Source organism: Solea solea, chromosome 11 (assembly GCF_958295425.1).
Source record: "Solea solea chromosome 11, fSolSol10.1, whole genome shotgun sequence".
In the NCBI taxonomy this organism is placed as follows: domain Eukaryota; kingdom Metazoa; phylum Chordata; class Actinopteri; order Pleuronectiformes; family Soleidae; genus Solea; species Solea solea.
This window is the reverse complement of record NC_081144.1, coordinates 14,980,556-14,992,968: the sequence shown is the minus strand read 5'-3', so window position 1 is coordinate 14,992,968 and position 12,413 is coordinate 14,980,556. Positions and strand designations below refer to the sequence as shown.

The window sequence follows — 12,413 nt, the reverse complement described above, 5'->3', positions numbered from 1 at the left end:
CCACATGGCCTCCCTCATCCTGCCATGGTGGCTTTCAACGGCCTGTCTGCTAACCATTGCTGGGAAACACCTTCTTAGCATCAAACACAGTAGCATCACATGCAATAAGGAGCTAGTCCCAGCAGGTGCAGTAGTGCTATACTTAACAGCACGGGCGATTCACGTAGGAAAGTAGTTATCCCACTGTTCTATCTGACACATAGACTCTGGGGTGAGAATGAGTGTGCGTGTGCTCGCAGCGTGTGTCCATACATCATGTGCATGTTCCTTTGTGAGTCTATGTCAGTGAGGTTTCTTTGGTAGTAGCAGCGGATGAGAGCATAAGCCACTTTCAACTGACTGGGGTAAACGGCAATGAGAGAAGATAAAGGGCAGAGTGAATGTCACATTACCCCAGACCTTTGCCTCTGCTCACCGCAGCATCAGATAACTGCAGCAGGGGAAAGAAAAAAAAAAGTCTGGTTTCCTCTAGCATATAATTGGTTATCTTATTGCAATCTACTGCTCTCTTGCATCTGCACAGAATAAAGCATGGAAGAGTGAAGAGAGGAAAAAAGACTGAAGTTTGACTGTTCTGGCAGCTACCAAAATAAACCATTATGTGCACACATCACTATATTTACATGGGTGTGTTCTATAGTGAGAGAAAAAACAAAAGGTTTATGTACAACGCCTGTTCCTTTGGGTTTCACAAACATGGCGTGGATTTCAACAGGATGTACAGTTATGGAAAGTGGGAATGAGGTATTGTAATTGTTAAACTACTGATGCTGATAATCAGGTCATGGGGTGTTTACTTCCAAACAGCAAATACTTACAGCAGTATATTAACAAATATGAACACAGGGTTTTATAGTTTACTTAAAAGGGGAGTGTACAACATTGATATTGTTATAATATTAATAACAATATCTCACCATGTAATAGATGATATCATGCAAGAGATCACGAGTGCAGTATTAACAAAATATATGATATTTAAAGCCTTGCAACAGCTTAGTATGATATGGATGTTGCCAGTAGAGAATGTGTTAGATTTTGAGGATGTGTTTCTTCTCTCTGAGAGAATAGTTCTACAGTAATTTATTTATGACACGGTTCAAGATTAATTCTATATATGTCAAAAGGTGCTTTAAGACTCAGACTTAATTTGTTTCTATAATTGCCCACACAGTGTGACCAGATGGTAACAGCTTCTAGGCGTACTTCGCACTTTAACATGTTTTCACATATTCATTGCTACTACTAAGAAAGTCTTGAAATCAACTGTAATTTCCAGTTAGTGCGTTTGGTTTCGACTCCAGATAAATGCACTATGAGAGGTGGAATATATCCTATAAATTAATGTGTCATTGTGTGTGAGAAATAAGGACAGTATGTGGAGGTGTTTTTTCATGAGTTCAAGTAAATACTCTCTTTTTACATGACAAGCAGTTTAGCTTAGTTTGGGGGGCCTTGAAACGTATACTGGGCCATGGTCAGTTCCTTGAGGTGCACCGTTCCAAATCAATAGGCTAAAATGAATGGAGGAGGTTTAAGAAATTAGGGGCTTGGCTACTGTATCTCACCACAGCAATGGGCAGTCTTTTCCTAGCTGGATTGATTCCTGGAGTGGAGGCAGTGTGGAGCCTAACCACTCGTTCACCCACACTGTACCGGGCCTGTGGTTAGAGAGAGAGACACAGAAGAGACAGAGAAGACAAAAGTAGGGAAGGAAACGAGATGGCGGGGCTTTAGTTTGCGAGGTACAAGCAGGGCATTTGTATAGGAACATGTCAATGCCCAACCCCCACCACCCCCCCCCCCACGTGAACCTTTCCCTCCTTTCCCCTCAACCGACAGCACTCCTCTTCTCCTCATCCACAGCACACGCATTCAGGGGGAGGAGTAGTGACATGAGACTTACACAGTGACTCTACGCAGCGCCGTGCTAGGGGAAGAATGGAGGTTAATGAGCTGACATCCCCTCCACCCTGAACACGCCTCCTCCCCATGCCCACCTCCCTTCTCTCTTACACACACTGACAAGCATATACACAAACCCCCTACAAGACAGTGGGGCTCAGTGTTGGCACCGAGCCAAGGATCTAAAGACTAAAGAGTATCATGCAGCAGCGAGTGGATTTCTTCTCCTTGTATAGTGCTGCAATTATAACAACAAATAACAACAAATAACTTTTATTATATATATGACTTGCAGATATCAGCGAATGTAACCAAGATAGTTTGATACAATATAAAATTATTTGAGTGTTGGAACTTTTAACCTGCAACAACTCGAAACATCGTCGTATGAAATGTGATTAATGTTTTGCACTAAACAGACCTTTTCAAAAAGGCCAACGGAATCACAAACAGACATGCGAAGAGACCCAATAGTTATGCGAAGCCAAACCTCAACTGTCAGCATCATATCAAACGCAATATAAATATACACACAACTGTTGACTTGTTAAGCACAAACAGCTCTTGTGCCCAGACCACAGACCACGGGCTACACAAATAATGCTATTGTAGTGCATGCAGCACTGTGAATAACCTCCCAATGCTCACCAATTTCTTGGTTGTCACGTGGTGATGTGAGGATGTTAAAGATGTGAAATTAAACCTCTATCGCCTTAACAGTTGCAGCACCGGAAAACCGACATGTTAAGGTGACAAATTCTCACAGATAAGAGCTCATCGGAGCTAAAGCATGCACAGGTGTCAGTGAAAGCACAGACAGAGCAAAGACGATAGGTGTCCGGCGTTTCTGCAGGTATAAAAACTCACTGAATGCACGTTCATGTAAACAAAGAACATTTGCATGAGCTTATCAGGGGTAAAATAAACATTTGTAGGTGCACTCAACTCGGGACATGAGGCAGATGCACCTCATTTGTTTGACAATGTGAGATACCAAGAGTTTTATCTATGTACTTTCACTGAGCACTTTATTAGAAACACCACATAGTGTAGAGCCTCCATGTGCTCTTAAAAACTGCCTCTTTTTTGGTATAAGTTGGATTTATTCATTTAAACATCTGCTATGTATCACCATGAATCCATCACCATTTTGCAGATTTATGTTGACATGAATCCCATGTACGGCCATATCTCAAAGGTTTTCTGTTAGTTTCAGGTCTGGTGATTGGGGGAGTCGACTAGATTTCATTGGACTCATGTTAGTGAAACCATATTTGAGGTGACTTCTGCTTTGTGACAAGGCAGTGGCATTCAATGACAATTGATTGGTGCTGAGTATCTCTAAGTGTGCCAACGCTCACTTCTGCTCACCACAGCTGTAACAAGTGGTTACCCGAGTAACAGCAGACTTTCTGTCAGCTTGAATCAATCAACCACTTTCCTCTGACCTCTCTCTATACGGTGTTTTCCACCAAAGAACTAATGCTAAGTGGATATTTTTTTTTTTTTTTTATTGTTTTATTTTTGTTTGCACCAATAAGTAAGTTTTGGAGTTGTTATTCCAGGCCAAACAATTACACACACACACACACTACACATGCTATGCTAATGTAACTTCATTACAAACGCAAATAAAGAAAGTAAAAATGGAAAACCCATGGAGGAAAATAACAACCATTACAAAAGGCAGAAATACAATTGATAATGGTGCAGAAAAAAAACACTTTTGCAGAATCTAAAAAACAGTGGATGATGGATTGTTATTCATTAGCGTTCACTGTGAGTCTTTTGGGTGAGTAATTTATGGGCAGGCATGTACATTTTTAATATTCTTAAAGTGAAAAGCCCCAAGAACACAAACTCCATAAAATAATAACAGACATTTCACCTTAGCACTATCTGAGCCTCTCAATTATTTACCACTAATGAATTGCCTCGGGAAATATTCTTCCTAAGTACAATATGAACCATCCCAGAGAGGCTGAATCTGCTCGCTCAAATACTTAGCTACATTTACTCAATTATACTCACTGTCCCTGGTATGGAAGAGACAAGGATGCACATATTGCCTTCACTTTGTTCCACACGCTCACACTGGTGCTTCCAAAGAATTTGGTGACTGATTAATAAGATTTCACTGAATAATCAGCGATGTTTTGTCAGTTGTTGTGTCAGTGTGCAGTGGGAAGTTACAGTAAGAGGATGCATGCTGTTATAGTAGCACACTGTCTTGTTAACATAACAGTGTTGCAGGTCAGTTGCCATGAATCCACCAGACTTTGCACCGTGCAGCCAAACATGCCACCTGAAACACCTTGTCACCACATCACTGATAAGCCTTAAGGAAGCCTGAGGCTCATCCATTCCCTAAGACAGGTTATCAACAGGTTAAAAAAAGATATAAAAATAGGCAGAAAGATGACAATATTATAGTCATGTTAACACAATATCAATGTGGAAGTAAGAAGCTATTATCCTCCATCTTTACTCGCAAGACAAAAAGAGAGAAAGAGAGTGCAATGCCACAGTCGCCTATAAATACTTCAAACGCTCAGCTAAATGCAGGGAACTGTAGAAAAAACCTTCAGTATATAAACCCATCACCTAAGTGAATGTAAATACATTATGCGATCTCTTAGCTTCCTCTTAAAGTGTTCATACGCCTCTTCTGATAAACTCTATTTCGTTGTATTCAACTAACTCAACTTCCTCTCTTCCAAAAACAAACCAACCAGATAATGCAAATTCCTCATTTCATATGAAACTTAATTTATTTAATCACATAGAAGATCACTGTTTAACGTAGGAATTACACGCTGTCATGTACTTTTCGGACGAGTCTGGCAGCTACTAAAATAAACCTATGCTTCGTATGCAGGAATTATATTTTTTTTTTAAATAGGTGCCCCCAATGGTAGTATAAATAACAGCAATCTTGGGTGTGTTGTGATCAAGTAGCTTTGAAAAGGTTTCCACCAGTAGTTCGCTTAGTGGTTAAAGCGCTGTACTTTGGCGTGACCAACTCCCTCATTAGACAAGAAACCATTTTTTAATGTCATTGTCTGTAACGTACTGCCGAGCCCTGTGTTTTTTTAGCCCTAACTCTAACCTCATGGGTCGCATACAGGGGTTAACTAAAACTACCCATAATTACGTTTCAGTTGGAGGGACTTGTTGTTTCAGATATTTCAAAGGTAGACTGATATAAAAAAAAGTTTAAAATGTGTATGTGAATAGTTGGATGACATTTTCACGTAAGCTATACAGTATAATGAGCTACCAGCACAAAGTATAAGAGCAATTCAAGCACTTTAACCCTGCCACTCCACTCTGCTTCTTCTTCAGCGTTATACGTTGGTGTGCTCAAGCATGTACACGTGTTTGTAAATGCGCATATTTTATATCTGCAGTCCACTCCAAGCAACAGAATGAGCTTTCAGCTTTATTCATAGGCTCGACATTGTTATTACGACTCAGTCAGAAAATTTCACAAGAATGATCCTTCCACAGAGGAGTCGAGGCCTTCCATCGTATCTGATGTAATCATCAGTCTTGGGCAGTAACTACACTAAAAAGAAAGTCAAATGCAAAAGGATCTTGTTCCTAGACAGCTGGTAGTTTAAAAGTCTTATCAGGTAATAAAACGCGAGGGGGTGGGGGGAGAGTTGGAAAGAAAACATATACAAATTTTATTTCAACTGCTTTAGGAATTAAGGCTCAAGGCTTAAAAAACCTGCATTAAAATAATCCCCCATTTGCATGTTTTATCTCACAAAGGAAGCTCCCATAGACACACATACACACCAACCCCCATCCTCCCTTCCTCCCTCCCTCATTTCTTCTCCTTCTTCCCCTCCCCCATTCTGGGTGAACACACACCCCCACACACACATGTCACATATATACACACAGTCATCATTAAACACACAAACACACACACACACATTGAGATCAACCTGCTGCCATCTGCTCCACGCGCTCTGTACAATCCTCGTAGAATACATTATTCACTAGAATACATCACATCACATTCCCTCAATGTCATAGCCTTGTGCTGGAGAAGAGTGAGAAAGAGGATGGAGGCTCGCACAGAGCAAAACAGCTATTGTACTCTGACAAGAGAGAGACAGACGGAGAGAGAGGGGAGATGTGGCATGTTAAATTGTACAGCGGCGGAGTAAATTAAAGAGAGTTTGATTTGGCTTTTAGGTGAAACGAGGCTGTCAGCAAAAGTTGCTCCACTTGCAGCCACCAGGCTAGATTAAAAGTCCTGACAAGTGGGTATTGAATGAAAGTGAAGTGACTGAGAGATAGAGCAGACATGGCAGGACATGCACAGTACATAACTTTACATACAGAGCAACATTTATTCATAAAGGGCATTTCTTCTTTTCTCTTTATCTTCTCAGTGTTATCAAGAATTTAAGGATAAGGCTTCCATATGTTCAATATTTTTAATTAGTTTTAAAAAACCTATCGATTTATTCTATTTTAATGTACAACCATTGTTTAAAAAATAAATAAATGTGTCAATTAAACCTGCTCAGCACCAAACGGCAGACAGCCAAAATTAGCAGCTGGTGACAATGTGGAGCAGCGAAAGGGATGTTTATTTTCCTCCAGAAGTATTTGGAATGTAAGACAGACTAAGTACAAACCAACAGTGAAGTTTCCTTCACCAGCTGATGTTTGCTGGTGAGGATTTACAGCAGCACTAACATGGTGTGGCTTGTTTTTTTTTTAACAGCTTTTTGGGTAATGAAGGTCTATAGCACAGAGGCATGATCAGTCATGTCAGGCTTTGTCTACAGAGGTGATCGCTGTTACTCCGATCATTATATTGTCAGTTTGTGTATGTCCCTCTTTTCCTTGTTGACAGAAGGGACAATAAAAACAACCCCATCATTATTCCCCCAGTCTTATCATTTGTTAATACTGTATAGCAATCCTTTTTGTTTTTTTGTTTTAATGTTGTGGTCATTTAGTGTACGTATTATTTCGTTTACTCTACATCGTAAATTAAAAAATAAAATATCGATCACTTCTGGGATTGTTTACATGTTTAACTCTGCTCCTGGCATTTGTTGTGAGCGGATGGATGCATGTGTGTGTCAGTTGGAGTGTGCGTCTCGTGTCACCATTGTGTGGTCACAGAGCAGAGGGAGTGAACAGCTGGCAGGCCCACACTTGACTACATATTGACCTGCTTTGCATTCACCTGTTATTCAGGCGAACCTAATGTTTCCACTGCTGCAGCTGAGTTGCAATTAACTTCAATGTGAGTGCAAGGCAAGCAAGTCTTAAGCAATTTGTCAAAGTAGTTTCTTTTCTCTCTTTTTTTCCCCAAACTTTGCTAAATGTCATTCCAACTAATCCTGTGAAATTGATGGTTTTCTTTTTTTCTTTTACCCCAATTTTCACACTTTGTAGAAAAGTGAAGAAAGTTTAGCAGCAAATGACTTCTAACCTGAAACTTCTTCTCACGTTTACTGTACCTGCAAATACATTCACACACGGCTACAAAAGCTTAGTGCACGTTATCTCCTGACTGCAGGTAATTAGCCTTTGAAAATGTCACCTTCCTGTCTAAACACATATTTGAATGGGAGCAAGCATTGGTGCGTCATGCACTTCCCTTCTCTCCTCTGTGCTCCTCCTCTTTACCTCCTCTTGTGTTTTTTTCCCACCCTCCATTGCACCCCTCCCTCCTCTTTTTTCCCAGATGCTCCTTCTGCTCTTGTCTGTGTTTGGGCTGTGACTGCAAGGGGTCACTGTCTGCCTTGTTCTCACACATGAAACACTGGGCATATTTGATGTCGTAGGTGTGTGTGTGTGTGTGTGTGTGTGTGTGTGTCTGTGGATTATTGTATGAATGAGTGTGTGTATGTGTAATAGTGTCAAAAGAGTGTGTATCAGTGTGTGAATTAATCCTAATGTCTTTGCAGTAGCGCCTAAGCGCTTTTCTCACTGTGCGTTTCAGTGTGTCTTTGTATGTGTGTGTGTTTGTGTGTGTGTGCATGTGCATGAGCTCAGTGCCAGGTCTCTCTAATGAGTCTGTCAGGCGCTTTTAGTAACGACGTGCTCCCCTGGCTCACCGCACTCCTACAGACACACTGTGATTAGCCGGGCCAACGGCACGCCACCGGGCCAGATTAAACACTCACCATGCCGCCAGGGAACACACACACACACACACACACACACACACACACACACACACGGAGCACACATTTGAACAAGCACTACACGTCGTACAAGCACCACACTCCCGCAGATGTAGTTAGATACACAGTTTTATCACCACAGTGTGTGTGTGTGTGTGTGTGTGTTAGCCTTCACTGATACAGTAACATGTACTTGCCCCCCAGAGCCAGGTATTGATAGTGAAATTGAAAATGAATGTGAATTAAAAAAACAAAAAACAAAAACGCACCTATGGCACTGGCCAAAAAAAAAAAAAAAAATTTTTATTAATCTATCCGCCTTTATTGAATTACTGGTTGGTGATAATCTTGAACATCACTCAGAATTAAGGCCAGCCCTTCTGGCTCCAACAGCTTTCAACATCTTCATTAAAGCAACATGATTCACTAATTACAGGTAATTACCCTTTAATCAGGAGCCCTGATGAATGAGCAGATATACAGAGAAGGGGGCAGGCCTGAGGACAAGTCGTTTTTCACTCCTCAAGCACTGTGAGTGGATTGTGATTGAGCATCACAGGCCTGACTGTTACATATCCTTGTGACGACTGAGCTCAGACATGATGGTCTGGTTACAGACGCACTGTTTGACCAGCACTTAAGCAGAAGGACACGTGTTTCCAGAAACACGTGGGCTTTGTAACTTTCTATTTCCTCCTCTTTGTTCAGGTCTGTGAGGAGCAGAAAGGAGACAACAAAAGACCCAACTACAAACCGTTAAAAGCCATAGAGCACAGCACATCATTTGTTGTACTAGAATGATATAATGTCTGCCCACTCACCATCACCTCTAGACCCTTTTCACTGACTCTGTCTTGAGAACAACTTCTGTTTTGGACGATTCTGTAACAACATATTTCAGATATAAACTGAAATGTGTGTGACAGAAGACATAAATATGCATTTTTTGAACTTCATCACAGCCTGTACATGTCAGTGAGTTGTAACCACTTCTGCAAATTTTGAGCAGCAAAAATAAAAATAAAAATTTAGTTTCTGACAATATTTCTGTAGATGAATAATATATTTTCCCTTATGCCGTTGCACTTGTAGAACTGCCTGGTCTTGACCTTTGCACTGCGATTCACATTACATTAAATAAAGAAGATTGTTGTGTTTCCAGATAATCAATGGTGGTGTTTTTTATAGATTTAACATATCTGAATACAAAGTTGTTGTTGTGTCATAGCTAATATCCACCCCCTAAAAGAAGCATCATCAAACATGCCATGACAACCCCTAAAGAACAACAAATGTGGGCGTTTCCCGCGTCCACTGGGAAATACTCAGTTAAGAATGGAGATTTGGTACATACGGTTATAAAGGGTTAACTCTTCAGGTAGGCGGTTTAACTGTTCAGGTGTAGGGGGTGCAGACTGTTAACATCTTAACACAGACGTGTTTATTGTTCCTTTGTTGTTGAACGGGGGGGGGGGGGGGGGAGATAATTTTGAGTGTGTGATGAAAATGAGATTGATTTAACAAGTTTCCAACATTTAAGAGTGAAGTTTCTTATCAACAAGAAGAAAATGCCCCAATTTCCACCTTTTTCTCTCATGCCAAGTGGCCTATTTTTACACCTCCATGTGGCATCTCAGGGTTTTTCTTGTAACCACCACATTTCCTGTTATCAGTGTGTGGGTACACTGATACTGTGCAGCACAGTTGCTGAAAAGGTCCTGACACTTGTCTCTCTAACTGTCTCTCTCTCTCAGATGTGGTCACAGATCTTTGTCTTGATGTCCAAGGTGATTTAGCCTCGACAGCTTCCTTTTCTTTTACACCTTACAGTTCATGAATTAAAACACTAGTATTTTCCATCCATGGGATGTCTCGTCTACATTCAATGAAGTGGAGATGTTTGGCCAAAGTTTTAGAAAGGTTTCTTTGTTCATTTCCCTCTGTTTATTATTTACCTTTAATTTGGGGCACCTGGGATTAGAATATTTACACAAAAAGCCCTTTGTTTAGAATATACTAATGTCATTACATTTTTTTGCCCCAACAGCACACCCGCCCTCCCCCCTTCAACCCAGACTCATACTGTAAATTATATTTATCATAATGCCATTTATCCCGACTAAACACTGTGCCTTTTGTCTGACTGAAATGTGCAGAATGTGATATATACAGTACTGTGTGGCACAATGGAGTAATTGTTTTTGTCCCTAAAAGTTAAGTACTTACCCGTAAAGTTGGGAGAGAAAGAAAGAATATGTACAGGATATGCATGTTTTTCCGCAGCATAAATGTCTTTGTACATCAACAATGAAACAATAGGGATAGACAATATTACAGGCACAATATCAGTATCTACAGATTTGGGATTTTCGGATATCAGCAAACACGCCAACATCCGCCAATATGACTAATGATTACAGTCATGCCAGTGACTTTTTTTTATGCTTATTTATTTTGCACAATAAAGATATTTTACATCCACATCTGCGCCGACATGATATTATGTTTATTTCACTACACAAGACCTCTGCTCTAACACAATGTGATTAAGCAAAAGTTGAGCGTTAGTCAAATTGACTGGATACTGGTTCCAAAAGAAACAGTTGTTCTTTAAATTACATATTTATGATAAACTAATTATATTATGCATTGTTGTACGGAGGCAGCCATTTCAGACTGCCACGTTTTTACAATAGCCCACAACAGACAAACATATGTTTCGAGTTTTGATTGCAAAAACACACTTGGAGGGAAAGGGTGAGGTGAGCTGCAACATGCAACTTCACCAATAAATGTTGCCTTGAACACGACCCGGTTGTCAGTGAGGACAACAATGCAGATGTACTGTAAATGAGTAAATTGATTTCTGGGAAGTATCTGTGAGTCCATTAAAAACGGCTCTCCTGTGATTCTGAGCTTTTTGTAGCACTTTGCTTCAATAAACATTAATAACCTTTTTGCCTGCAGGGCTAAACATTATATTATGGCTATGGCTCTCAAGACTGTCCAGAATCAGTTCCAGATGTATGTGAGTGAGAAAAATTCTTTTATGAAAGCTAAATATACTTTTGGACTTAAAATGATAAACACTGAAATGCCAATAGACTGCATGAAACTGTTAACTGTCCTCTTTGTACTGCAGCTCTCCTCCAGTGTGATGCACAGTGCCTCTTTTGTTCTGCCACTCATTGCTTATGTTACTGTAGAGCACTAATGCACACAGATCGATAGCATACTTTCCATTTCAACACATTGAGCTGATGTGCAGACACACAGTTGGAATTGATCCTGTACTGTCAACACAAAGTTTTAGGCCTGTATGTCTTTTTCCCGCAGCAGAATAAGAGGCTCTTTAAATAAAAAAAAGCTTTCTCCACAACCCCCTTTGTAGCTTGACAGTGACATCTACATATTACACACTGAGTAACTGCTTTATGATGTAAGGCAAGGTGGGTGGGAATCATTTTAGCAGAGGCACAGAAACTGCACATCAAGATCAAAAACCAAAACATCTGGTCCATTCGAATCAATCAAATTCAAAAACCTTCTGTCATTTCTAAATGCCTTCCTTGGCACACTGTAGACATTTTATCATTGGAAGGAGGAAAACATCAAACTGCCTCAAATAAAACTGTTCCCAAACAGCTGTTAAGTCATAATGGCCATAAAACATGTTCATACACAAATAAGACAATTGATATGAAATGTAAAGACAATAAGGACATGTCTCCCTCTTAGTACAGAACAAACAAACCTAGCAAAAATCAATTTCCTCCCCCACAGGATGTCCAGCAAGTTTTTACAACCACAACTGAGAGGTGCAAAAACACCAAGCATTTTTCGCACAAGCAAAACTATCAATAAGCACTCCTAACAAGCTCAGAGAGGACAAAGTGCACGCACTAAATGCAGCCTGAGACCTTTACTGACTTGAAGACAGAAAACAGGAACTGGTTTGTCTCACTTGAACAGCTCAGTATGTGCAAAATACTGAGATCACTGATATATGGTATGTCATTCCTAATGCTGCAGCACAAATGCCAAACAGTTTTTACAGGTGTACTTTTGGTCAAATTCAAGGACTAATGTCTTTCTTTTCACATGTATTATATTAGATACCTTCTTTTGTTGTAGCTGAAAAATGTTAAGAGAATGTTGTAACAGGTTGCTGCAGGCCAAACATCCCATCATAACACATTAATACAATTAAATATTCTCTTCTTTGACATGGCTGTTTGAATATTACAAAAAAAAAAAGACAGATATACTGTAAATAACACTGAGGTCTTTTCAAATGAATCATTGTAGGAGGGAACACATTTTGTGAATCGCCCAGCCCAAACC

General features: G+C 40.2%; 1 protein-coding gene across 3 annotated transcripts in view; it reads right to left on the bottom strand.

The window, feature by feature from the left end:
- LOC131469027 (TOX high mobility group box family member 2-like) overlaps nt 1-12,413 on the bottom strand; it is a 70,903-nt gene that overhangs the window by 41,689 nt on the left and 16,801 nt on the right. For 2 of the 3 annotated variants that reach the window (XM_058643847.1, XM_058643849.1), the window contains exon 2: nt 1,569-1,661. The exons of the other annotated variant lie outside the window; for it this stretch is intronic. In XM_058643847.1, the coding sequence (XP_058499830.1) occupies nt 1,569-1,661 (93 nt within the window). The remainder of the gene's footprint in view (nt 1-1,568; nt 1,662-12,413) is intronic. 3 annotated transcript variants of the gene reach the window in all.